Raw genomic sequence first — 27550 nt, forward strand, 5'->3', positions numbered from 1 at the left:
CGTGATGTATCCAGCCTGATTGCTCCCCCGTCATCATTAACAGTGATTTAGGGAAAAAAAAAAAAAAAAAAAAGACAAAAAAAAAAACTGTCCCATTATGGATGTATTGAAAAGAAACATTTTTTAGACCTTAAAAAAAACAATAACATTTCTTTCAATGCCAACCGTTTTCAAAAAAGAGAACCGCTTGAGTGCCCGCCAATTTAGAGCATTCTGAGAAATTCTTCAAGGCTCACAGAAAATTGTGTTTTATAACTAAATACAAAAACATTTCCAAAATATTTTTTGAAAATAATCAGGGTAACAAGGTTGCATTTGACAAACTATTTTAAAAGGAAGGAAATTATGTAAGGTTCACTTGAAAATGTCCAAACGTAAAAAAAAAAAGTCCCGCTTTCCCAAACCGATGCGAGGATTCGGATTTTAAAACGGGAAAAAAAGTTTATTTCCACCTTTATTTGCCTTGCTAGCGTTAGCGTAGCTTGTTTGGCGGGGGGAAAAAGCACGTTCGGCGGCTACTAAGAATAGCTTGGCTGACCCACTTTTTCAATTGGGCTGAGTGTTATTGTGCAAAAAGAGAGATCACAGCAGACTGTGCAAGTCGACTTTGTTGACTCTGTGGATTATTTCTAGACCTTCTGTTTATTTTTCTTGTGCGAGGTGGCGGAGATCATGAATAACTGCCGAGGAACCTTAGCGTTACCGTAACGATACGACGAATCTCCATTGTGAGCAAGTGGAGTGCTGTGGATTTTTTTTTTTTTTTTACTCTTGTGGATAATTTCTAGTCGGTCCCTTAATGCAAAATTGAGGTTATTAGCATTAATACTACTGCTAGTTTAATGTTGACATGCTATCGATGCGCTAACAGGTCGCAACGACAACCCATTTAGCAATTAATATTTGGGCGGAAAAATGGTGAAGCAACACATGTAGACAGTGTTTAACTTCTGCTAGTTTTAACTTCTGCCAATTTTCATGCTAGAATGTAACACATCAGATAACAACAATCACGATGGCAGCAAAAGAAGAGCTGTGTAAAAACCTGGACAACCTTCTTGACACCTTTCATCAATGACAAGTTGTGCGGTTTTGAGGGTGAGGAGAAGAATGGAGGCATCGCTCCTATGGCAACGGAACATTGCTTAAATGAAAACACGCGGCCTCTGAACCTCCACCTACGCTCACGCACACACTTGCGCGCGTGCACGCTAACTTTGTAGCTGATTGCCAAAGGCTGCACTTAAATAGGTCGCGCCTGGGAATCATTGTATTAAGCGCCGTAAATAGAAATAAACAGCAGAACAATAACGGCGCGTCGGCATCTTTGGGTTAGGGTTGGAGTGCCGTGCAACAAAAAAGATAAAGAGGAAAAGTCTCCGGGGAAGTGTCATTATTCTTTTATTCGTCTTTTTTATTATGAAAAGCGTGAAAAAAGCCAATTATGAGCAGACAGACGAGGGCGTGATAACATTGTTAGCTAAATGAACCCTTGTGAATGAAGCAGATAAGCACAGGACACTCCACTTAACGCACGTCAATGACCTTTTGTGACGAGTGGCTGATTAAAGGGAATGAAAGGAAGCGGGCGGGAAAAGACAGCAAGTCAATCGGAGGGCTGCTAGTCCACGTGCAGGAACTTGGATCCACCTCTTCATATCTGCGCTTTGATTGACATTTGACTTTTAAAATGAAGCGACGAGTCAGATCATTTGTAAAATCGCTGTTGGTTCAAGTCAGTCACAGGTTTGTAACTAGGTAACTGTAGCCAGGCAATTATAACAAAGTAATGTAAAGCGATAATCTTCATTGTCTGCTGCAGCTTCGTGTTTTTTTTTTTTTTTCTCCCTTTAAAACGTCGGCGCAGATGGCTGGCAAGACGCGGCGAGGTAAAAATAAAAAGCGTGTGCGTGCGGCTTGAGAGCTTTTGAATGCCATCTCCCCGTCATCCTATTTATCCACGTGCTCATCATCCTTTTCATCCATCAAGTCGTCATCCTTTATCTCCTTCGGGATGGCCGCCCGGGGCAGGCCGAGAACTCATCATACATAGGTGGCCAAAATCAAATAACGCACAATTGCGGTGGATTTGATTGACACCCACTTTTACGAAGTACTTCGGGAAACCTATTCAGCATTTCTTCATACTGACAAACAACCCTTGTTTTCCAGGCACTTCCTTTTTAGTCCGGGTCACCTCATTTGCATACACCTAGGGCGGAAGATTTCTGGCCTTGTCGTCCTCCCGTGTCAAGTCAAAAACTTCCGCATAAAAGAGTTGACAACTCCACGCTACGCCACGTGACTATTTCCGCTGCTTTGCTTCTTTCCGTGCCGGCTCGCCATCGTCCTCGACGTTCTTAATTCTTAATGGTTTCTTCAAATGCAAGCGGGTATCACTCACATTTCCCACCCTAGGTGCAACATCCCGAGGTGCCAATCCGAGGCTAACCCGCAATTTAAGCTCCCGCAGGCGTTCCGCGTCTGGATATGCGTGCAAATGTGCGTGCGTGGTACCAGTACCGGCGTGCGGCGTAAAAAGCCCAACCGCAGACAACATCTGCAAAACGACTTCCAGCGTGTACGTCGTGAATCATTGACGAGAGGCGCGGAAGGAAAACACGCGTGGACGGCGAGCACCGAAGAGGCTAATGCTAAGAACAGGGAGAGTGCGGTTCACCTCAAAAAGGGGGATTAAATTTTAAAAGATGACGAGTTAAGAAGAGGGAAGGCATTTCATCGAGGTTAACGAGTGAGTATCGTGAGACATTTTCCAATCAACGTCTTCACAACGACTGATGACGTACTTTCAATTGGAACAGGACGATATCAAGAACTCACGTTGTCGGCCATATTTGAACAATAGGTGCAAATTGAATCATTATTATGAAGTGTGTTTTTTTAAAAAATCAATTTTCCTCCCCTGGCGCGGCTTGTTGATGATAAAACATTTGCTCACAATGTGGCCGTATCTGATGTTGCGTTAATCCAGTGCACAGTCTAAAGTCAATGATAGTACACACAACCTGTGACATACAGCTGTTTATACACACACATGCACACACACACACGAACCTTGCACTGCTAATCCAGCAAATCCCCCCCTAACGTGTGCACACACACACACACGTATACACACACGTACGTACACACACACAAACTTCCTCTCCTCCCAAATCCCCTTAATCACAGCCGCTTGATCCCCGACAAAAAACAGCCCGCATAAATCAGCCGGGATAAGACAAGACCTCAGCCAGGGTGAGACGAGGGAACACTATTTTGAAGGAACACGTCCAATGACATTTGTGTGTTTATCACCTAAGAATGTCAAAAGACAATTTGTATAATTAAGCAGTAGTACAGTAAAAAATTGAATCCGGTAGATTTCGGCTTGGACAACTAGCAAAAGCGCGACGAGGGAAGCTGTGAATAATTCATCGCTCTGGTCTTTGTTGTGTGTCCAAAGGAATCGTTTAAAAAAAAATATATAATTGTAGATCCACTCGCAATCAAATAATTGTCTGCAAAGGGAATTAAAACAAAAAGGAAAACTTTTGGCGGAAGGAAGAAACACAAATACATCTATTCCAATACCCTCATAAAAATCACTGAGACGCATTATGGATGAGAAGAGTCAATTAAACGTCATGTGGAGAAAATTGCTATTCATTCTGGGACTTGTATTAATATATACACACCACTAATCGACTCATTGATTTGAGTGTGCACATATTTACATTCAACACATCTCTGACAGTGCAGCTGCAGTTCAGAGCAATTATCAGGATCACAGCGAATCGGAATGCAAATCAAGAAACTTTTCAAAACACATTTGAAATGATATTAATCACCGACACGCTCAGGAAATTTTCTTCATGCTAATACTCAGCTAACGGTTAGAATAATAGCTGAATTAGCACTTTGATATAAGCTAATATGGAGGCGAGACAAGTATCAAGTGAAAATGTTGACTAAAATGGTCGCTAATGCATAGTGGCTAGCATCAAATAAAATACGGGCTAAAACATCGTTAAATCATGACTCTAATATAAATCAAATGATCTATTTTAGATTCAAGAATCATTTACCTACCTGACCTTTGTCTGGCCTGCTCTCATTGAGCGCGATCCTCGTAGCACTTTGGTAGCGCTAGCGTCTGCTTGATATTCATGGCGGAAGCGTCGTGAGGATCTGGGATAAGTCCTCCGACTTTAGCGACTTACGGACGGGAGCGCTACGGAAAGGTAACGCGGTTCTCATGATTTAAGAAGCTCTTTTGAGGCGGCACCTTGCAACCTCGAGGCTAAGAAAAGAAAAAGTCACTTTTCAACCTTTTCACTTTGGCATGGAATTTTGAAAAAAGACAAAGAACATACCAGATTGAATGGAACAGCTGATTTCCTTGACAGCGAGTCACAGCTTCTCCTTGACTGCAATAATAGCTGGTTAACAATGATTCAAGTGAACATTTATTTTTTGCAAGTTTCGAGTGTGTGTGACTGTGCAAACAGAAGTGGATGACTTCGTGTGACATCTTTGATTAGCCATTTAAGTCCTTGGCGACTTAGCAGGTTGCTGCTATTCTACAGCAGCACTGAACAATGACTCATTCTTTCAACCTCTTGCGAGTCGCTTTTGACGCCATTTATGACCTTGGGTTAACCACCTTGCGGCCCCTTCTGTTGCGACCCACATTTCACCCACTTGCGGTCTCATTTTGTCCCCTTACAGGCTCCTTTTTAACATCTCGCCGCCCCCTTGCAGCCACCAATTTAGCCTGTCACACTTCTGCTTCACTTCTCGATATTTTTTTCCCCATCTACCTTTATTTTGCCCTTTTTCATCCCCCTTTCAAACCCAGTGCATCCGAACAATATTTCCTGCAGAATCATTCAGCATACGAGAAGATGTTTAAGCAAAGGGATGAGGGGCAGAGAAAGGGAGATGAAGTCACGGAGGGATATTTATGCAGAGGAAGGGACTGTACGGAGAGGGGGGGGCATGCACTGTGTTGGCCAGGGGGCGCATCACTCATCAATTTGTTTGTAAACAACAGATTTATGCGCAGTAAAGCGAGCGGAGAGCCGCCGGCAACTGAAGCACTGCACGCAAACGCATGAACAACGAGCTCAGCGCTTTTTGGCCTGCAGCCTGTCAAGCCAAGGAATACAGAAAAAAAAAAAGGAAAGGAAAAATGACCAGGAAATCTCCCGTTATTCCGGCACGGCAACACCTACGCATTGAGACGCAACACAAGAAAAGTTAAAATGCTAAGTTTGTGAAAAAGCGAGATGACTAAAATAATGATAAGGCAAGCCAACGCCAACAACGACGACGACGGAGTGGGTGCTGTTGCATTATTTTATTATTAATGAAAAAAAAAAATCGAACATACAGTATGGTTGCGTGTCAGGTGGCTATCTTGTTTGTTTACTTTGGTCACAAAGGGGCAAAGGCACTTTTTTTGAAACAAAAAGACAGCAAGCTAACAACACAACAGCAAATAAAATGATCATTTACGTTAAATTTTAAAAAATATAATCGTTGTTTATTCTGTGCCAACCATTTAGCGCTAGCGTCGTAAATTGAGACTATCTTAGCATAATAACAGGAAATGATAACGATCTGCAAGCGTGTCATACACTTGGGAATGCCCCCCCAAAAATATTTCTGAAAATTACAATTCTCTCTTAGCTATTTCTATGCTAATTAAGATGAGCACAATAGCGAGCGAGACTGGACGAGAGTGTCGTACACTTGGTAGTTAAACTACAACGCTCCCCCAATTAGCCGTCTTCATGCTAATCTATACTAACGGCAGCTTCAAACTTGCTCCAAAAAAAATTCTGCTGGCTTGTTGTACACGTGGAATGTCAGCAAAAATAGCCAAGCTCAGCATAAAAGAATCTGCAAGAATGTCATATACTTGGGAATCGAACTAGAACGCTGTCCATAAGCTAGCTTGATAATCAAGTTAGGTTACGTGTCGCTTCTATTATGATGTAAAAAAAAAATGTCCACCTTGCTTAGTATAAACGCTGGAAATGAGAAGTCGGACAAAAATACTGACAACTGCACACACGGTTGGTAGCGTTAGCGTAGCGGCGGCGTACCGACAGTGTTAGAAAGATAACGATGAGAATGCGCTGCTCTGTACTCGTTAAAAAAAATATTCAACTCAGAAAATTTCTGATAAAGTGTCAATGCGACTGACATTAGCCATGTAAGTGGCAAATTTTCGATAACACAAGCGAAAACTTCATATTCTTTCTGCATAGGAGGGATAATTGCTCATAAAGGCTACAATGCCACGCTGTGAGCGTTAGCATGATTTGAAAGAAAATGCTGGAATGATCACAAATGGCAAATGTTCATGTCTATTAGCCGATTGACCTAGTTTCGTTTGTCTCACAGTTAGTTGTTTTTATGTTACGCTAGGCTAATGATCGCGTCAACCACAAAATGTCCACAGCTTGTCACTGAGTAAAGTAGCTTAGCATCAAAGCGAGAAATGTTAAAAATTAGCACGTTGTTGGGAATCGAAATCGATTTTATTCCCGGCTTAAATATTTGGCTAATGGCTACTAGGCTAACATGCGCTTCAGAATATTTTAGGTAATTTTGTAATTCGAGTTTCTACTAAGCCGTGTTCGCAGCTGATTAGTTTAGCCTGGTGAGTCAAATTTAATTCATTTACCAGTTAGCCAAATTTATGCTGAGATGGACTAACTGTATCATATACCGTGATGCTCATCGTAAAACAACATCGTAATAACTATAATATTTATCCAAGCGCGCGAGAAAAAACGTGTGTGCTATCGAGTCAAAGAAGGAAGCGGAGTTAAGCGAGCGGGAAAAAAAAAAAATTGTTCGGCTGTTCAGAGGTCAGTGGTGGCCTTGGCGGAGAGCGCCTGGATGCGTCCCGTGTTACAGTTCTTGCACAGGACGTGTCCATCCAGAGGGTAACAGCCCTGGTTGTCACCCTCCGAAAGCAGAGAGCCGCAGTCCTGTACCCATAACACATACGTTAGCATGCTAACACATTCGCTTAGCCCTATCGCGTCGTGCGGTTTTAATGTAACGTTTTAACGTTTGTACGTACCTCGCAGCGGTAACAGTGGACGTGGAAGTCTCTGTCCAGAGCCACGATACGAACCGTCTCCTCCTGACCGGGAGCGGGCATGATTGGTTCAGAACACACGCAGCAGCGGGGTGCAAACTTCCTGCTCGGCCACGACAAAGACATTATTAGCGGTACGACAACTTTTGGACCGCCACGAGTATTTCAAGTTGAATGTTGGCTCACGTGTGGAAGTCGTGTATGCAGTGGATGTGATTGGAGGCGTCGACGGTGAAGGGCACGCCGTCCAAACTGCGCTTGCAGACCACGCAGGTGAAGCAGTGAGGATGGTAGGCCTTTCCCGTGGCCCTCAAGATGCGCTCCATGATGGGCTTGCTGCACATGCTGCACGTCTCCAGCGTATTCTGCAAACACACATGGAAGACCAGGCCTGGTTTTCAAACTAAAATGAATAAACAAGGAACCTCCGAGGAATGATGACCCCAAAACGATTTTCACAAAAAACAACCATTAGATTATGAACCCAGGAAAAAAAATGTGCTTCTTAAAATTAGAAAGTTGCTCCTCCAAAACTGCTTCTGGTCATGTCAAGTCGGGTGAAGTTTTTTTTTGCGTGGGGTGTCCTCACATTGCCTGGCAATGCTGCCGATGCCCTCGGAGCCACAGTGGAGCTCCAGAGTGGTGGTAAATATTTCCACTTTGTGATGACTGCAGGCTTTCTACCGCCAGAACTCTCGGGCAGGCGGCCCGTGGTGGAGGTAGCTGGGGGGGGGGGGGTGTTGTCAAGAGGCTTAAAATGTATTCATTTCCATCATTTCAACGTGGAAAGATGACACAGGTTGACACTGCATTGGCTTTTGCGCATTTCCTGGATCTGTTCTCCGCCGTGGCCGTTTTGCGTGCTCGACCGGGCTAAAGCGCACACGCTTCAGCTGCCACCGAATTCCGCCAAAGCCCATCCTGCCGCCTCAGTGTTTCCAAACACGGTTGTGGGTGTGTTGCCAACACGGAGCAGAGTCACGCGCCGCCGGGCCCCGAGCGCCGGGACGAGGAGCGGTCGCCGGCGTGTGCGCTGACATTCTGCATCTGTATGCTAATGAGCGACCTAGCATAGCCTGCACGGGGGATGGAGGCTAGCTTGTCAGGTCACATGGTGTCACACCTTACTGGGGTCACCGAGGACAAAGCATCCGTTTTAAACTGATGCAAAAATACAATTTAATTTAAATTATTAAATTATTTAATTTGATCTACAAAAAAAAAAAAAATCAAATTTTTAGTCAATTAAAAATACTTTCATGGTATAGCCATAAAAACAAAGAAAATGTGAAAAAAATCTAATTAAATTATAATGATATTTTTGTGATGTGTAAAACATATTTGCGTATTGAACTTATGTACAAAAAATTGAAGAGAAAAATTGTTAATGGGCTAAGAACATGATTTTAACAGTTTTTACTTGAATCGTTTTCACATATACCTGCCGGCCGGCCGAATGTTATATTTAGCGCAGAATTGGGTCGTGCGGTCACGGCATCTTGAGGCCCCTGCAATCTGAGAGATGCCAGACATTCATGTTTTGGACCGGCGGCGGCGTCGTGGCCGCGTGGCTCGCGAGCGCTCCTGGAAAGGCTGGAAGAGTTCATGAAAAGCGAGACGCTCGTAGAAATCAACACAACTCCCGGGGCGGCGTTTGTGTGTAAACAATGTCCATGCTGCAGTCTGGCCGCGTGCAGGCTGGAAAAGGATAAAAAAGCTTTTTAATGAGCTGGATGCCGCGAGCCTGCCGGCTTTATTTACCTCGCAGGCACCAAAGCAACGGGAGGAACGGTACTTGATCCGCATCCTTCCCTGCCTCTTGGCTCTCTACTTGTGGGAATACCTTAGCCTTGTTTAGCTTAACTGGAGCATGTGATTTCACTTCCTGCTGCCTGACTACAGTACTCGCAAGAAAGTAAAAATCTATGTGATGCTTGACACTTGACAGGTCGGTTGAAGGGGCGGAGCCTGAACTTTTAAAAGCAATTGAGTCGCTAATATATTTAAAGCTTGGTGTATTAACCTTTCAAGATAAAACTCATTTCACAATAAAATTCCCGAGATATTTTTCCCTAATGTCCTCAGCCCACTCACATCAGGGTTCTCGTTTGAACCGGTGCCACTTGTTGCCAAGTCCCGGGATGGCCTCTGTTGCGGGGGCTTCATATGCCCACCGCCACTAGAGGGCAACATACAAGCACTGCTGCAGCGATGTATTGAAGCATACTGACTCGATGCACCTCCTCTCTCTCACATGTGTGTTTGCCCACAAGGCTAAACAAACGTCTCGGCAGTAAAGTGAATGTAGGTCACACACACACACACACGCACACTTTAAGTCAATTGTATGGAGACCCCCCCCCCCACACACACACACTTCCTGCAAAGCCCACAGTGTCTGCAGAGACTTGGCCCGGACGCTAAACGACGTCTGACAGCTTTTGGCGGACACGAGGAGCCGTGTTGGCAAAACAAAGCGTGTAGCGGGGAAGTTAAAATGGAGTCAAGCATGTGTTTTGGTGACACTCAGGCCCGACGAGGCCATACATGCGTCACGTTGACTTGGAAGTGTTCCAGGAAAATGCGGGTGGGGACTTCTGTAGGTGCTGCTGTTTTGGTTAGCAACGGGATTCAAAGGGCCTAATAATAAAAATTATATTGCAACTGAAGGAAGGGCCAAATTGGAGCCATCACAAGGTCATTGAGCTCATTTCTGTCCTGCTTCATGTTGCTACATTAGAAGCAAACTAAAAATAAATGTGGTCAGACATAATGATGGCGTCTTAATGAGGCTGTCTAACATGGTTACCAAAATAAAACGAATTCAATGTTGTTCCGTGCGAAATGCTGCTGCACCCGCCCGCCAAATGTTTGGAATTATTGCTCGACTCCTTCGTGATTCATACGTCCCGACATTCAAGCTCGCTCTCTTCCTTTTTTCCCCTTCTCCCCTTGCTGCTGCTGTGATGTTAAAACCGCTGGCGATTGCATAACGTGAAAACTTGCATCACCAATTTCCTGCAGTAAAATACTCGCGTAAAAAAAAAAAAAAAAAAGAACTCCGCGTTTGCTTCTTGACACACTTGATGATGAGGCTGAGATCTGTGGTGATGCTGAAATGATTGACGGGGGAGAGGCTCCAATGAGAAATGCCTTTTGGCCACTGTTTTATTTTACGACATGACTCAAACAATTCAAATTCCCCCAAACAAAATGTACGCAAATGTTTGATTTGAATTAAGCATTGTACAATTTAATTATTACATTTATTAGAATATAATTTCCTAAAATATAAAAGGTGGATCAAAAATTATTTGAATTATTTATTTTATTAAAAATAATTTGTGCAACTAATAAAATCCCTCACATCTGCAAACTTTTTTTTGAATTTTCCTGCTTTGACAAGCTACTGGAATGATTGACACACGACGGCGTCCAAACAGAGTGCCTGAAATGCTAACAATGATTGAAGGAACCCCTGCTGCCTCCATCTGCTTATTCGCCGTGATTTAAACATCCCGACATCTGCATCAGACTTTTTTTTTTCTCCGCCGTGATGTGAAAACCGCTCCGGATTGCATCACCGATTTCCCGCATATGATAACACAGCGGTGTTCCAAAGCGGGGGGAATAACTTCATCTCTCCTCCTTTGACACACATTTTACACCTAGCATTTCTGTTTTTTTCTTTGCCAGTCGTGTTTTCCGCGAGGCCGATCGGGGCTGACGGGAGGCAGGCTGCGCTTTGCACGCGATTTATGACCTGGCAGGATGAACTCGCTGCCGCTAAATTTACTGCTGAGCTGATTCAGTGCCGCGTCTGCTCGGTGCCTGGCTTTACTGCTATGGGACCAGCGAATGAGCGAGCGAGCGACGGGAGGAAAGTCGGGACAAAATGCCGGATGGATGAGTCACCTCGGCAAAAAAAAAAAAGAGGGGGGGCAGGGTGTAGGTGACTTAACGAAGCTTGACAAACAAGCCTCTTGCGCTGTTTATGAGAAGGAAGTTTGAGGAGATCAAATGAAGAGCAGATGATGATGACTCACTAGGAGAGGAGAGAAACGAAAAAAGAAAGGTGGTTCGGCGAAAATAACATCAAAGCCTTTCGCAAACACCACGGCGAGGAATCGGACATGCTTAAGTTAGCATTATTAGCTCATGTTGCCACACGACAATGGCTATTTAGCTCTTACCATGATGAGAGAAGAGAATAACAGATGCAGACCAAAACAACCAATTATTTGACAAGCGGGAAATTTAACAGGCTCACTCGCCCCGCCCACTTGTGTCACTGTCTGTACACGTCCCTGTACGTATCAGAGATAATGATACGATATTCCGTCCCGCCTCTAGCTCCAAAGTGTTGCTATTAGAGTCCATTGTTTGGACAAGAGTCGCGGAAGCTCCCTCATGTTTTTTGTCTAAGCATATTTCCTCGCCCGGGGGCAAGGAAAATATCGGCGACCCACTGCTGACCCGCCGCAATGTCACTCCCACTCATGACATCGGCCGACTACCGCCGGGGCTCTTTGTCACTTTCTCTCGGCAACGGCGGCAGGAGACGTTGCCTAAAGTCCAGAGGGGTCACTTTTAGCCACACGGAGGGATTTAAGGCGGAGAGGCAGCGCCGGGCCGGAGCGGGACGGCGCCGCTCCTGCCACCTTTTGTTCTGCGAAGGAGGGGGGGCTGACATCTGACCCGTCACGTCGAAGGAAAGTCCGAGTCGGCGACGCGGGTTTCACTTTCGGCTGCCGAGCGGGAGTTAAGGCGGAGAGGCAGTACCGGGGTATCTAACGCGGAGCGAGATGGCTGCACTCCTGACACCTTTTAACACCGGAAGGCCTGCTGTCATGATAAAGCACTCCGGACAGGTTTGTCAAAAGTGCCAGAGAGTGACCCGGCTCGGATGCGTGCGCCTTTAAGAGAAACGAAACTCTACATAATGCAATCCAGTCGAGGTCGAAGCGCAAAAAAAAAAAAAATGGTGGGAGGCTCTGGCCCGGTGCCACGCCGTTCTTGGACCCGCCGGTCATTCTGTACCTTACCAAGAAGTAAGAGGCCAGGCCGGGTCAACTAAGTGGAAACTTCAGCTCAGCTCACACCCCGGATGAACATTCCGTCAAGGAGCGTCGCAAACCTTCAGACTGAGAATTTCACAATCTTTTGGGGAAGGCATTTCAAGATGGCTGAGCTTCCCATTACGTGGATCACCCTTCATCCGTGTGACGCACCTACGCACACCTCAAATCATCGTCGCCGTTTGTTTACGTGGTGCCCGAAGGATGCCCGAGGCGGGCGTCAAAAATTGTCAGTTTGGGATCGTGTTGAGATAATTGCTAGCGTACCTCCACGGAAAGGTTCCGGGCAAAAGATGACGTGACTGGACAGTACGACGTGATTTTTATGTCCTGTAACATATCTTACATCCACCCACTCTTCCTTAGCATCACAGCTACGTATTAGCACGTTAGCATTTAAGCAATCCGACATGACAGCTTATGAGGATCATAGCCGCGTCTTGACGTCGGCGGCGTGATTTTAATTTGACTTGAATTTTCCCGCCCGCGCACACCTGTCACCGCCCCCCCTCCGTGACGGATATGCAGGTCGTCACACGGCGGCACGTTCGGAGACTGCGACGGAGAGCCTCGAGACGCTCCCGTGGTGCCGAGTCATCAAATATTCATCTCCTGTTTGTGTCAAAATTGACTTGTGTGTACTTTCACACGTAATTAAATCTGTTAATTCCTCAACGGAGCCCAGCAATTAGACAGCGCCGGCTTGAATGGGATGGCAAATGGCGGCGTGTTAACACACTTGCCAAAGACAATTAGGCTGCACGGCTGTCCCGATTCTGCTCGGAAGGGTTTATTGACAGTGACCGACTTTTTTTAATTATTCATTTTGTCAACACCTTTCGGTCTATAAATACCAACATCACCAGCTTGAGGGAGAAGTTGACTGTGCAGTTTCTCGGCAGGACACAGACAGTCTGTGAAGGTATTTAAAGGGGATTAAAAGAAAGTACGGACATTTCACTACGATAATATTAAAAACGGGAGTGGGGGGGGGAAAGAGGATTTTTTTTTAGGATGGATAAAAGTGCGACAGTGCGGATAAAAGGTCTCACCGTTGAATAATGGCGGCATCGAGTTTAAACGGTGTTAATCTGCGGGATTGGGGCTAATGCGGATTGCGCCTCCATTTGAGGAGCGCGACAAGGCCTTTAAGCAGCTCAATGTGTTGTCACAAGTTGATTAAGTGCACTACAACAAGATGACAGGATTAGCATTACACAAAACACACACTACTACACCGCGCGTGTGCGTGCGAGTACGGCAAGGTCATACGCCGAACCGATATCGAGACGCGACACTACATCGGAAATGAATCGAAGGTGGATTTTCGGAGCGACCGTTGTCGTAATCGCATGGGAGACGCCGGCGGGATGGGAATCAAAGGAGGCGGAACAACGTCCATTAAGGAATTTCCCGATTTTCCGCGCCGCGCTTTTTTTGATCCGGCGCCAGAAGAACATTTATGCTGATGAAATGCATAAATAAAAGTTGCTCAATGATCCCGCTTGGAGAAGTTCCAGGCGAGACGGGCACAATCGGCGAGAGTGCCTCGCAAAAAGGGGGGAAGATTTAAGAGAGGCGGCCGGGCGTCAAACACCTTCAACGGCCACGCCCAGTTCAATGAAAACCAAATAAGACCATCAAGTGTATTTTCTTTGGCACATTGATTTTGTACTGAACCCCCACCCAAACCTCAGAGCCCTAACACCTGAAGTATTACGTCTGTATTCAACTAAGTGCTTTGAACTAAAAGTGACTGACGACTTCTTCCGGTAATTAGCGGCGCGTCACACCGCCGCTTGTAAATTGCATCAGCGTCGATGCAGGAGACAGCACAATCCAAATCAAACATTTCCACCCCGGAAGCCGTCAGAAGAATTCAAACTCGTCTTTCTTCTCCTCCTTATCAGTTCGCCAAAGCTAATTAAAATGCTTTTGACATTTATTAAATACACAAAGCGCGGTGGAACGGCAAGCTTAGCGGCGCGCCGCCGCCGTCGACTTGCAGATAGCATCGGCGTGATCAAAACATGAAGAAAAAAAAAAGGAAAATCGAGTCCAAAAGAAACTGAGATCATTATTTAGGCAAGTTGTTGCAACTTTGTCTCCCCCCCCCATGGTATAACCCAAAACTGCCCTTAATGAAATATAAGACATATAATATGAGAATAATAATAATATAAAAAATAATATAATACATATAACGTCATAATAATAAATAAAAAATATATGTTTTTTTTAAAGGGCCAGTGGTCAGCGTGGCTATTTAAAACATCAACTCACCACATAGCAGGGCTCGCAGTAGGCCTTCTTGTCGACGGCGTAGAAGGGTTTGCCGCGCAGCTTGCCGCTGCAGGTCATGCACACGAAGCAGTCCACGTGGAAGACCTGATCCATGGCCGTGCAGCCGGTGCCCTCACCCACCACGTTCTCCCCACAGCTGGCGCAGCGCCCTGGGGGAAAGGGGATGAATTCAAGGTCACAAGCAAATTGGCAGTAAACATCACGCTCACACAGTTGAGAGAGTTGGGGAGTGTCGTCGTAAAAAAAAAAACCCAAAAAAATCCAGATAATGATTGGCTTTCACTTTTTTCCATTCAACTTTTTTAGAAGCATTTTATTGTTAAATTTATAAAAAAATAATTACAGAGCATTTAAAAAAAGGGATTTTTTTGTAGAAGAGTTTTTGAAAAACATTCTGAGAAAAAGTCTGACAGGAAGAGAAAGATATATTTTGAGAAATAAAACAAAATTTCAAATAGTTGTGTAAAATTTTAATTTCATGTAAAAAAAAAAAAAGTCAGACAAACGGACGGCCGATCAGCTCCGATTGCCCAAACGATCATTTGACTCGACTTCCCGTCTCGGAACAAAGTCGACTTTGGGCGTGTGCGCGGCTTCGACATAATCCCACAAAGCCAAGCGACAAAAGAGAATAAAAGTGCGGGCGCGATAAAACAAACTTTTTAAAGGGGTCACGAGCTACGAGATACGATTGCGGGCAAAATAGCCCGATTGCGCGCTGGTGTGGCATTTGGATATCTTTAATTGCGTGGGCGATATCTTTAATTGGCTTTAAGATGTCCTCCACTCAATGGCACTTATCTGTGCGCCCAATTAAGGCCACTGTCAATTTCATTAGCGCTATCTGACAATAATAGCCTTGAAAGAGATATCAGAGAATGGTTTCTTTTTCGACACATCTGACGAACGATGATGCCATCTCCGACGGGGCACGTTTCATTAATTCCGCTTCTTCATTTTGGGACGATTTGGCTGATGATTGCAAGTGTTTGTGCCGCCATCGGATGTTGATATTTGGCAGGTGTTGCAACTTTTCATCTCAATGAAGTCACTGACGGGATTACCGAAGTGAGCTAATGCTAAAGTTTCGGGAACGTCGGCTGTGACAAAAGATTGGATTATTTTTTGTTTTGAAACCATTTCACACCACACTGACAATTTCAGTGGAAAATTGACTGGCATGTTTTCATGCATTTTTGTCAAATGATCACGGCAATCATGAGTTGCCTCGCCGCCTCAAGTGTGCCAGCGGTACAGATTGTGTGGAAAGGGAGGCAAATTCAACAAAGGGGAGAAGGCTCGTCTCGTGGGAGCACGTGGGTGTCGACAGAATCGTGTGTGTGCGTGTGTGTGTGTTAGCGGCTGGGGATCACAGGCCATCTCCGGTGAGCTGATGGGAATGCCAAACGTGTCCCGCGGGGCTCTCGCTTATAAACAGCGAGCAGGAACCTCGCGGAAATCCTCATGGCAAAAATAATTCTTTAAAATTATTATTAACAAAATACTTTTTGAGTTGTTACTGCAAAATTATTTTTTTCTGTTTTTGACTGCATAAATCACCAAATTGAGATTTTCTATGAGTCGATGCTACATTTTTTTTCCTGCTGAAAATGGAAGTATTCTCCAGAAACAAAATTCCCTTCAAAAGTGAACAATTCCATTTTTCTTCCCGGCAGAGTAAGACTTTTGCGGGAACTTTTTTGTATGATCGCGAAACAAATGGCTTTCGCGTGAAGATACGTCGTCTCACATGAATAATTCGCCAAGCGCAAGACGTGCCGTGATTATTTACCCCGACGGACGGACGGCGACCGACCCCGACACTTTCCAACCATCGGCGGCGGGCGCATCAAGGAATCATGAAAGAACGCCCGAGCTGTCCCGGGCGGAAAAGAATGGAAGCCTTAATGTCTCCACTTCAAATGTTTCCTGTACAAGCAACGCAAGTGTGACGGGGAGGGCGGGAGCTTCATTTACACTTGACTCGCTCTCTTTGCTTTCATTCTTGCCGCCTCAGAAGTGTCTCTTCTGTGCCAAAGTCAAAAAAGAAGAAAAAGAAGAAGAGAAAATCCTTTTTTTTTTTTGCCGCACGTATCCCGCGAGCCGCCTGGCGATGCTAAGACAATTTAATTGGATAAAAGGCAAAGATTAAAGAGACCCTGACTCTGGGCCATTAATAATTGATTTCTAATGTATCGGCAATGACAAGGAGATGGCGTTTTTTTTTTGGGGGGGGGGGACGGCTGTTGAGTGGCAGGAAAGTCTTCTTTTGTTTTTTGGAATGTGTGTTTCCCCCCACCACCACGCACACACAAATGCACACGGTGATATCAAGGCAGTGAGGGAGCGCACACTCGCGCCTCAATTTGATCTTACATCCTCGCAAATCAAAGGCGCGGCGTGTAAAGGGAGGAAAAAAAAAAGGCGAGAGCGTTCGCACGCATGCAACTTTTTCTTGTGGGAGAGGGAAAACTTTATTTCCCGCCACTTGTGTGAAAATGAAGAACGACGTTCTCGCTGGCGCAACCGTTGCGAGGCCGCGCCGACGTCTGCAGCCGAACTAACGAAACTCCGAGTACAAATCGAGCAATTACGACATCGGGGTTACCGAAACAAACAATTTTGACTAAGATTTATTTTTGCGAAAAAGGGCGTCCATCGTTAAAACAAGGCATCACATTCACGTGCAAGGCGGCTTTGGCTTTTAGCGTCGGGTTGCCCCAAAGCGGCGCGGCCTGTCGCAGCCCATCATGGCCGCCTCTCTGCGCTCCCCGTAACCCCGCCTTTAATCTCATTGCCAGTGTCAGCAAACAGCAGCCCCGACCCGTGCCACTCGACATTAGCGGTCGGGAGCCGAGTGTAGCTTACACGTTTGAGGAGCGGGTCGGCGTGGAGTCGAGGCAGGGAACAGGTGATTCCGTGTGTGTGTGTAGCACGTGTGTGTGTGTTTAGCGGCTGTTTCGTTCTCCCTGTGTGTGCTTGCGTGCGTGAGCATGCAGATGTCGGCATACTCCCGAGGTCAAACACTCGCTCACAAATGAAATCTAGCAACAACGTGAGCGCCCGGCAGCTTGGCGTGCGCTCGCACGCCAGCTGATCTTGCAAGCCTGACTGAAGCTGTCTCAACGAGGCAGGAGCGCCGGCGAGCGCCTCGGCCCGGGGGGGGCGGCGGGGGAGGGAAGACGACGGGGAGGGGGGAGGGGGGGAGGGGGGGCGGTCACCTCGCATGAACCGCTGCAAGAAAGACAGCGAGAGAGCGAGTGGGGGGCAGAAGGAAAGGAAGAAGCGCAGGCTCGGGTCGCCGAGAAAAGGGAAGGCAAGAGAGGACAAGAGAAGCGAGCGCTGGCACACGCCGGAAACTAGAAAGCAGAGCTGATGCGGCGGATGGAAAAGTGGGCGGAGACTTTTTCGTCCCAGGACAAAGCAAAAAATATCATCGCGGTGGGCGATTTGGAGTTGTCGATCGGGCTTTTGACATTTGGGAGGGGACTACTTCCTGGTTTGAACAGCATACCAATAGATCAGCCATTGTGTGCTTTCTGTTGGCCTTTTGGCAGCCACACACACACACACACACACACACACACTCTCACTGGATGCTAATCCAGTGTAGGTGGTCGGACACTGATGCCGGGTTTAAGAGGAGAGCTGCCATGTCACCAGACTGATGGCCCCCGGTGCCCCCCGGCTGCTGGGTGACCTCCTTCCAGCCGCATCATAATAATGTGCACACACACATACACACGCACACATGTTCGCACAGCATGACAAAGAGGCAACGCTGTGATTGAGGAAATCCTTAAATAGGAATAAAAAGAGGAAACAACTAGAGGGCCTGTAAGCAGATTAAAGGTGGGGGGGCGGGAAGAGAAATAAAAAAAAAAAAAAGCATTTGAAAGCAACTTGTGTCTATATACGTCTGCATTTCGGGTTTGTGATATTTGATTTTAGTGAAATGTCTCGTCGTTGTGACAAGCCAGGCAAACTCCCGAGAGGCTGCTGAGGGCGTCAGATGAGCCGCTGTCCTCTATTAATACCGGCGCCCAAAAAATAAAAAGCAAAACTTGCGCCTGACCCAATTACCTCTGCTGATCCCGCGTCCGAAGTCTTCCAAGATTTCATGCGAGGTGTCTCATGAATTATGACGCCTGACATTCCCCGGAAAAACGTCTTCCCGCTTTTTCCCATGCTTGTATTCCACGATACTAATTTAAAAAAAAAAAAAAGCTCACCTCACCTGGTCCATGGAAAAAGAAAAACTGCCAACCAACTAACTCAAGTGTCACGTGATTAAAAAAATCTCAGATGACAAAACGCACAGTCAGATAAAAGAAAGAGAAATTCCCGCATTAAAAGCAAACACAAAGGAAATAAAACACCACCATCGCTAATTGTAAATAATGCAGAGCCGCTCATCCTTTTTCAATTATTCAGTTTTTTGTCCTGGTTTTTGCTTGACAGCATTGTAGCGACAACAACATAAGTACAAATGCCGGGGAATTTGTACAGCCGCTGCTGCTTCCAATTAGATTTGCCTGCATGGCGTGCACAAACACACACACACACACACACACACACACACTTCAACACACACGCGCACACGCACGTACACCTACGCAGCGGCTAAGTGGATTAGACATGACGAATGATGACATTTGTACAAGAGGCTCCTTCAGATTACTCCGATCTAATCTAAGACTCTAAATCAAAGATGCTAGCATATTCACTTTTTTTGCTACGCGCTTTCATTTTTAGGTTTTTCCAGATCAAGATGATCACGCTGGAGAAACACCGACTTGCCAATTTCCCAGTCGTAGACGAAGTATGTCGTTAGCCCGTTAGCTAAAATGCAAACACCGTGAGGCTAACCAGCTAAGCTAATCTTATGAGGCTAGGTTATATTAATTCATTGTTCGTTTGCCTTAATTTTAGCCTAAACCGAAACAAATTGTTTATTGTAAGAGAGATGTTTATTTATTCTGAATGGGAAGAGGATCTTGAAAAAAATTAATTCATTTTAAATGGGAATCACATTATCGAGGAAAGGGGGGGGGGGGGTCATAACGATCAAAAAGGATTATTTTCCAAAAGCATTCATCTCAAATTTAGAGTTGTTACAGAGTTGATTAGAGTACAGTTATACAGAATAGTGAGCGGGACTTTTTCCATCGAAAGCCTTTAACATTAATTCAATTCAACAAAGCCCCAGCGGACCAATGAGACGGCGCCGTTTCAACTTCATCAAAGACCCCGGCAATAGCGATGGAACTTTGCCGGGCAAAGACGACCATTCGGTCCAAATGACGGGCCTACTTTGATTAATCTCGTTAATTACTTACCCCAGGGTCTCGGCGACCGCTAGCCCCCCTGTCAGCCCCCTCCCCCTTCGTACTCTTAAAACAAAGTGCGCACAGGCTTATGCGCTATTACATTCTTTGTAATTACAAAAGTCTCACGCTCTGGGACTGGCTCCGAAAAACATAGCAGACTTAAGTGATGGATCTTAAGGTTGCCGTAGTGACCGTGTCTGAAGGAGGAGGGGGATTGTTAGCGGGGGTCTCTCGGAGGACGGCCGACCGACTCAGCTAATGAGTTGCCGCGCTCACCTTCTTAATCTTTTCATGATCCCGGTTTGCAGGGGTTCATTAAGCTTGAAACGGCGTGGAAGTGGCTATCATGACCAGTTATCAATACGCAGGTTTTGGAACTTTTTATCTTCTAACCAAAATGTAAAACCCCTGACGTTTTGGGCAAAGCTTCAAATATAATAATTCATTTTTACGTTTTAACCGGCCACCTCAGCCGGCCCATCCGTCAACTAGCATGTCCGCACGCCACCCAAAAAAAAATTAAGGCCAGTGAGGCTTTGAGGGTCATTTTTCTGCTGTGCTTAAGCCAAGCAGGCAATTAAGGTCTTCATCAACATGGACTGTCTAAGCAGAAGCAGTTTAAATAAAAGTCCCCAGCAGCGCTAATATTATAATACACCTACATGCCACCGCCGCAGCCAGCCATCTAATGGGCACGTGAGGCGACAGCAGCCTACCCGCCGCCCCGCCGCCACCCCCGAGGGGGATTAAAGGCTCCGGAGAGGAGAGAGGGCGGGAAAATATCAGCCACGTATAAATGCCGAGAATCCTCGTTCAATCCCCGAAAGAGTATTAACGTTTAATCCTGGCAGTTATATTTTTATTTATGAAAGCGAGAGCTAAATTAATTATCAAACACCTCAGAAGGGGGGGAAAAAAATAATATAAATCGCGCGCAGAAAAGAAAAACGACTCGGAATAATCCACAATGACTTACCAAAGTATTCCTCGGACGGAGGGTGGTCCATGTCAAAGAGCATCTTTTTGGTCAGGCGCTCCAGTTCGTCCTCGGGGTGGGCGGCGGGGGGTCCGCCGGCGCTCTGAAAGAAACACAAACAGGAAGTTGAAGCCATAAGTGCTAAATCAAGAAGTTTCCACCTGAATGCTGAGCATCACCTGTGGTCTGTTGCGGGAGAGTAAACGAGCGTAATCGAAAGGTTTGAATGACCGCACACGTTAACGAAGTGCCGCCTGAAGGTCAAAGTCAGCGAGTGCGATTTGCATTCATGCCGGTGTTAGTGCGTCCCCCCCCACCCCCCCGGTGAGAGAGAGAGCTGACCCTGGATCAGGCCCCAACAGGGCGCTACGAGGAGGTCGCTCACGTCTTACCGCGCGTGGTACAAAGGACGACCCTGATTCAACCTTGCATAAGGCCCGAAAAAAAAAAAAAAAAAAAAAACAGACAAAAGACGGAAAATTCTCTCGAGCTGTTCATTTGCGTAAGGACGTACTTGCACGGTGCTTGAACTGTCGCCTTGCACAATAGCAATAAACACAAGAAATAATCTACGAAAGAATCAAATTGAATTTAAATTTGAAAATTCATCGCTTGCCACTGAATCTTGGTAACCGCCACCTTGCACGATAGAAAATAGCCTAGAAATAGAACATAGAGAATTCAAATGTTTGACATTTCGGCTCATGCTTATTTTGGCATCCTTTGTGACGCATTTGCATTTCTGACCTTCGCCACGCAGATCTTTGATTATCAATAACGCACCTCGGATTGATGTCTGCCGTGACCTTTCGGTTGTTCCTCCTAATTGAGACGTTTGGGAGCGGCGGGAAGGTTCTGACTCCTTTCAATCTCGGATGAGACCAGTCGATGCGGATCGAGCGGAATGTCTTTAGCTCTTCTAACGACGACGACGTGTAAAGACGCTCGGCCTCTTGATTAGTGGATATTCGGCCAAGCGCCGTGGAGAGTGTTGTTAGCGTTTTAGCTAAAGCGCTAACAACATTGACGATAGCTTTGTTTGTAATCATATACTTGAAATTTGACAAATTATTATTTTTTTGTGTGTATTTTTCCGCAACACGGAATGGAGTGACAAATGTGATTTTGCTTCGACCATTTTATTTTTTGGAATTGATTTATTCGATTCGTAGCGGTATCATAGGTCAATATGAGCATTTGTGAGAGGTGAAATGCAGCATTTTCTAAATGATACACAAATCCGAAGGTTAAATAGAGTACGTCGACAACCTCAAAGGAAGTAGATGTCAAGAGCCATTAATGCCTTTAGTTTTTGGGTTTTTAAAGTCGCAGTCAAATCTGATGCAGTTAATCTGAGCTGCGCATCAAACGTGCGGTGGAAAAAAGGCAGCGATTACCCCCAAACAGACTTTTTGACTTGAAGCTGGCTTTATATACCTGATCTGCTCGTTTGACAGCCCGCAGCGATGCGGTGGCAGAGTTTAAAGCGCCTTGTTAGGCTTCTCTTTTGTGACGGCACCCCAGACTTTTTCACTTGAATATAAAAGAAATTGCTTTGCCGCCGCACGCTTTTGTGATGCCGCCGCGCTTTCTGACGAGATTTTTTTTTTCCCCCTCCAACGGCGACAATAGAAATCATCGACACTCTTTCTTTTTTTTTTAAACTTCCATCTGTCTCTATGCAATCATTTGTTTGCCTCGGCCCCTCGGGACTCTAACTTTCATTTAGGTTTGCGCTTTAAAAGCAGCAGACGTTCTTTCCTCCTGTGTGCACAATGGCAGATCGTCGGAACTCTGTTGCCGCGATTCGCAGATTCGCAATCAAAAAAAAACTCAACTGTTTGCAGTTTAGCATCAGCAGTCTGTCTGGTTCAAACTATTTGAATTACAATGAAACAAAATGTCAATTTAGCTTTCTAGCAACTCCGAGAATCGACCAAAATAACCAAATTGGTTGTCAAATCAAACCATTTTGCATTTCGTATTTTGTTATACGGTATATACAGTATACTGCCACCTAGTGGTGAGAAGAAATATCTTGTCAACTTGTCACATATAAGACAAGTACATAACACAACTGTTTAATTTTAGCCAAACACACTCAACACACACATACACACACACACGCAAACACAACAAGTGAGTGAAAGGGTGTGTGTGTGTGTGTGTGTGTATGTGTGTGTGCCACTGATCCCAGCAATCCTCGCATTGTCACCTAAGCCATTGTAATCACCCGTTTAGCGGTAGCGCACGACAACAAATGATTTTTTTTTTTTATAGTCACTCCAATCCAATAAAACATTACCGTCCCTCGTGAATGCTAACGAACAAACGCTGCGGCTCATTTGCCCTGCTCTTATTTTTTTTTTCTTCTTATCGTCGCTCCGCTAATAATACTGTAAGCTTCTCTGCTTCCGTCTTCCGATAATTCCATTGTCAGTCTGAAAAGGTTGTTGAAGCTGCAGGACACTAAATGGACTTCTTATGAGAGATTCCACACAAACAGCTTACTGTAATATATTAAATTATAAAGTCAAATGTGTCTCTTATTTAACACAAGTTTTAAAAAAATTGTTTTTCTTATTACACTGAAAATTAAATGATGTGCCGACTCACCTAAAATGCTTCATTAGCTTAGCAGCTTGCTAACAAAAGCAAATGAAAGAAACGCGGCCCTGTTTGTGTGTGCTCTTCAACATGAGGCCATTTTTGTTTTGTTTTTCTTCAGGGCGACAAAGTCGTGCCTTTTGCAAGCCGCCGCTTGACTGACATCGGAGACGACGGCTCTCAAATGTCAGTTGGCGACTGACGACATCTGTCAAGTTGCACGAAACGCCTTTGATGGAGAGCAGTGTCCTGCTTGCCATTGCGCAATTTAAGATTTATTGACAAATTCCTGCATGTTTTTTTTTTTTTTTTGCATGTCATGTGTGACAATATTTACATTCTGGGGAGTTAAGTGATTAATTTTCGGTTCTTGCCGGTTCTAGCATAGTTGCATCTAAGCCGCTTGGTTTCTCGAGGTTATGCGCCGACGGTATCTCGAATGACGATTGTGTCCAGTAGATGCCGACATGCGTTTGCTCATCCATGTTTGTTTCGAGGGAAATTTGCTTCGTCATGTTCTCCTGCCAGCTGCTTGGTTAATCTTTTTGGATGCGCACATCTTTTCATAATCCCGTTTGACTCTTTGCTGATTGCCAATAGGATGCATTACGATTACTTTTTTTTTAAAATTGTTTCAGAGGAAGCCTTGCAGCCCAAGGCCACCTTCCGCCTCGTGAGGAGGAGCACATAAGTCTAAATGTTCTCCAAACAAAATAGGTCATTCTCTTTCAGCTCCAATTAAATGCTGAGGGGTGCAGAGAGGGCGGAGGGTGAAGGGGGGGGAGGAGAAAATATAGAAATATAACTGTAGAGCAGCTGTGTAACGTAATTAAAAATTAAAACTCGAGCCATAACGGACTCATGTTGCCGTGCAGACGGGATTCCCGCAAAGAGACAACGTGTAATGTATGCGAGCCGGCGAGCGGGAACGGCTTTCCTTTTCTTTTTACGTTTGTAAGATTGTGCGTGAGTACAAAAGTAGGTCATGTGTTTGGAAGTGACACATGCGCCTGCAAACAGATATTTGAAAATCTGTTGAGTGCAGAGAGGGGCCGCCACCAGCAATCTGGAGGGGAGGGGAAAAAGAGAATTAAAAAGGCAAAGAACATAACCGCAACTGACGCTTGGGACAGAGGTGAACTTAGTTGACGTGTCTTTAGCGTGCAGAGTTAATGAGATTAAAATTTTGGACTAACGTATACAATTAATATCATTTGGGATTTTTTTTTTAGGATTTTAAGTGGGCATTTTAGAGATTCCTGCACCTTTCTAGTAGAGTTGCTTTTGAACGTCACATGACCAAACGTTGAATAATTGTTTAAAAAGAATGCAATAACTATCAAATTAATTTCAGACAAAATATGCACAAAGTTTTACTGTTGAAATTGCTAAATAAGTCAGTTATCCCTTTCAAAGCATGTGAGTCAAACCGAGCCAGCAGGGGGCGCTGTTTCTACAGTACTTGAGAAAAGTAACACAAAAAGATGGTGCCATTGTATCAACCGCGTAGGTTTGAAGAAGAGAGAAAAAGGTATTTTCCACCAAGCTGCTTTCCCGACAACAGCTATCGATTGAGGTCGTTATTTAGCAGCGCCGCCGTTTGTCTGGAAGCGCCTTCGCTTATTTACAAGCGTGTGACAAACTGATCTACGCCGGCTGACCACTGAGCGACTCAACTCTTAACTTCCCGTGTAGGCCACTGCATCTGCATGATCGTAAAAGAGAATTGTGATTTCGAAAAATTCCCCAAAAATCTTCATGAAATTTTCCAGTGTAGTTCTAACATGGCCGACCTTGCGGCGGACATTAGCCGCCGGTTGGGATTTTGAAATAATAATCCACTGCTGTAAAAACTCTGCCGTCACTCAAGCTCAGCCGGCAAGAACACGAGTTGTCAACCCGCTTAGCGTTCCCATTTTGGCGAGTGGCGGTAGGGGAGATTCGTGGAAATTGGTCATCTATTTGTCACGCGGTGATGAAGAAAATAAAATGATTTAGGTCACATGAGTTGGTAGTGAACTCATCATAACCTTTCATGAATAATCACGGCGTGATCCTGTAATGAAGGCATCCATCAAAAAGCATCCCGATATTCCGTCAATCAATCAAGCTAATGGATGCGCTTCTTCAGTGTGGCTTAAAATCTAAAATGGCGTTCAATTCAGAGCGCCAAGGTTACCCGCAAGTCACGACATGCTTAGGGAGCAAATGTTTTCATAACGCTGCAATTTTTAGTTATCGGATCTGAGACAAGTTGTCAACGAGAGAAAGAGAGGCGCGAAGATGAAGAAGATGAGGTCCAGTGAAAATGGCGGACAGCCATTAACGGGAAGCAATTATATTCCAATTACGGATTAGGACAACTTTCGCTCTTCCAACAACTAAGTAAGCTAATATCGCAAAGCCGTAAGACCTTAGAGAGTCATTTCTAAATATATACATACAAGGCGCTCATTTTGCTTTCATTGCATTTAATGAATTCTTTTCTTTCCTTTTATGTGGCATCAAAGGCAAACAAACTTACTCAACATCACCTTTTGGGTTTTGGCTGGGACGTCGGGCGAGCGAGCTTTCAAGTAAAAAATGTAGATTTTCCTGTTGTTGAACAAATATAATTAGGCTGGCACGTCTAATTTGTGTTTAGTAAAACACGTACGGTCCTTGATGAACGCCTCCCGCAGGATGGCGGGCGGAGGCGCTTTGTACGTGAACAGAAATCCTTGAATCGAAGGAGAACTCCAGGGCCTTTTACTTTCCAGAGATGTTGTTCACATTACAACAAGTTTGTCTCGGCGGTATTCGGCTACACTTGAAAATTCTCCGCACACAGACGCACGGCACTATTATAAGCTCTGTTGGCACCCGGCAGCATGCGGCAAAAGAAGTCGCCTTTCCCATAAATAAAATATTTCTTTTTAAATTGAAAAGGGATTGATTTTTTTTCTTCTTTTCTAAAAAATATGACAAATAATTTTTATTCTATAGTACTCTATCATAAATTGCGAGTCAAGCAAAATGGCATTTTTTTTTATTTACAAAATAAAACGTCCGGACTGATTTTTTCATCATTATTTTCTATTACGTATTTTGAGTTTCAATCCATTTTTGATTTTATAAATGCCACATTGCAGCATAATTCGGAGTCTACTACAAACAAATTGATTTGAAAAAGCTCAATAGACGAACAAATCTCTACCTAACACTAAATAAAGTGTAAACAAACCTTTTAATCTCTGCACGAACGCTATATCCAATCACAGTGAGGGAGGTGGAGATGAAAAAAAAGAAAGGGAAAAAAAAAAAACACAGCGGCTGGTAACAAATGGATTCAGAAGCGCATAGCCCCAACGGACGGCGTCTTTGAAAAATTCATAAAGGTTAAGACAACAGTTTATTCTGTGCATCACAATCAAGCACCTCCCCTGTCGCATTACCGCTCAAGTAAATATTGTATATGCGTGAACGCAGAAAATGCGTACCAACACACATACGACATCGTAGAGCGACAAAACGAAGAATCAACTCTGGGACTGTTCTTACCTTGGGTGGAACGGCCGGCCCAGAAGTGTACAGGTCCAGGCTCTGAGGCACGTCAGTGATGTAGGTCTTCTTGGGGCCCGCCGCCTGGTAGGGCTGAGGATCGGTTCTCCTGTAGGCCTGCTGATCCTGATAACCGCCCGGGGAGAAGCCCGGCTGGGGCGGCCCGTAGGCAAAGTCGGGCCCTTTGGCCTGGGCCGGCGTGTATTGCACCTGGTTTGGGCTGCGTGCTGGCTGCTGGCCCCCGCCAAAGTGCTGCCCGCCGCTGGTAGGGTGCTGAGGGCTGGGCTGGGCTGCCCGCACCTGGACGTTGAAGGTGGGCTGGCTGGGCGTGGAGGCGGTGGCGTAGGAGGCCGCCACGGGTTGGAGTTTCGCCGGCAGCGTGGAGAAGCCACTGCCCGGGTGCTGGGCTTTGGGGGTGGACTTCTTGGTGGCGGTCAGAGGTGGCTGATTGGGGATGACCATTCGCTTGTAGCCTGTCACCGGGGCACTGGGGGTGGACACTGAAGATGGACCGAGGGTCTAGGAACAGAGAGAATTCATGACACATATACACACAATTTTGTCCGACTGAATAATAATAATAAAGAAATGCAGC

General features: G+C 45.3%; 1 protein-coding gene across 7 annotated transcripts in view; it reads right to left on the reverse strand.

Annotated features, from left to right (window-relative positions):
* Window positions 1-5347: 5347 nt before the first annotated feature.
* The window catches only part of lpp (LIM domain containing preferred translocation partner in lipoma), a 69232-nt gene continuing 47029 nt past the window's right edge, over window positions 5348-27550 (reverse strand). For all 7 annotated transcript variants that reach the window (XM_088394081.1, XM_088394077.1, XM_088394079.1 and 4 more), the window contains 6 exons: window positions 26956-27474; window positions 20809-20911; window positions 14482-14651; window positions 7307-7485; window positions 7103-7223; window positions 5348-7007 (listed from right to left, as the gene is read on the reverse strand). In XM_088394081.1, the coding sequence (XP_088250207.1) occupies window positions 6879-7007; window positions 7103-7223; window positions 7307-7485; window positions 14482-14651; window positions 20809-20911; window positions 26956-27474 (1221 nt within the window). In that variant the 3' untranslated portion in view covers window positions 5348-6878. The remainder of the gene's footprint in view (window positions 7008-7102; window positions 7224-7306; window positions 7486-14481; window positions 14652-20808; window positions 20912-26955; window positions 27475-27550) is intronic.

This window comes from Syngnathus floridae, chromosome 13, assembly GCF_059516105.1.
Source record: "Syngnathus floridae isolate MCC-2025c chromosome 13, RoL_Sflo_1.0, whole genome shotgun sequence".
Classification (NCBI taxonomy): domain Eukaryota; kingdom Metazoa; phylum Chordata; class Actinopteri; order Syngnathiformes; family Syngnathidae; genus Syngnathus; species Syngnathus floridae.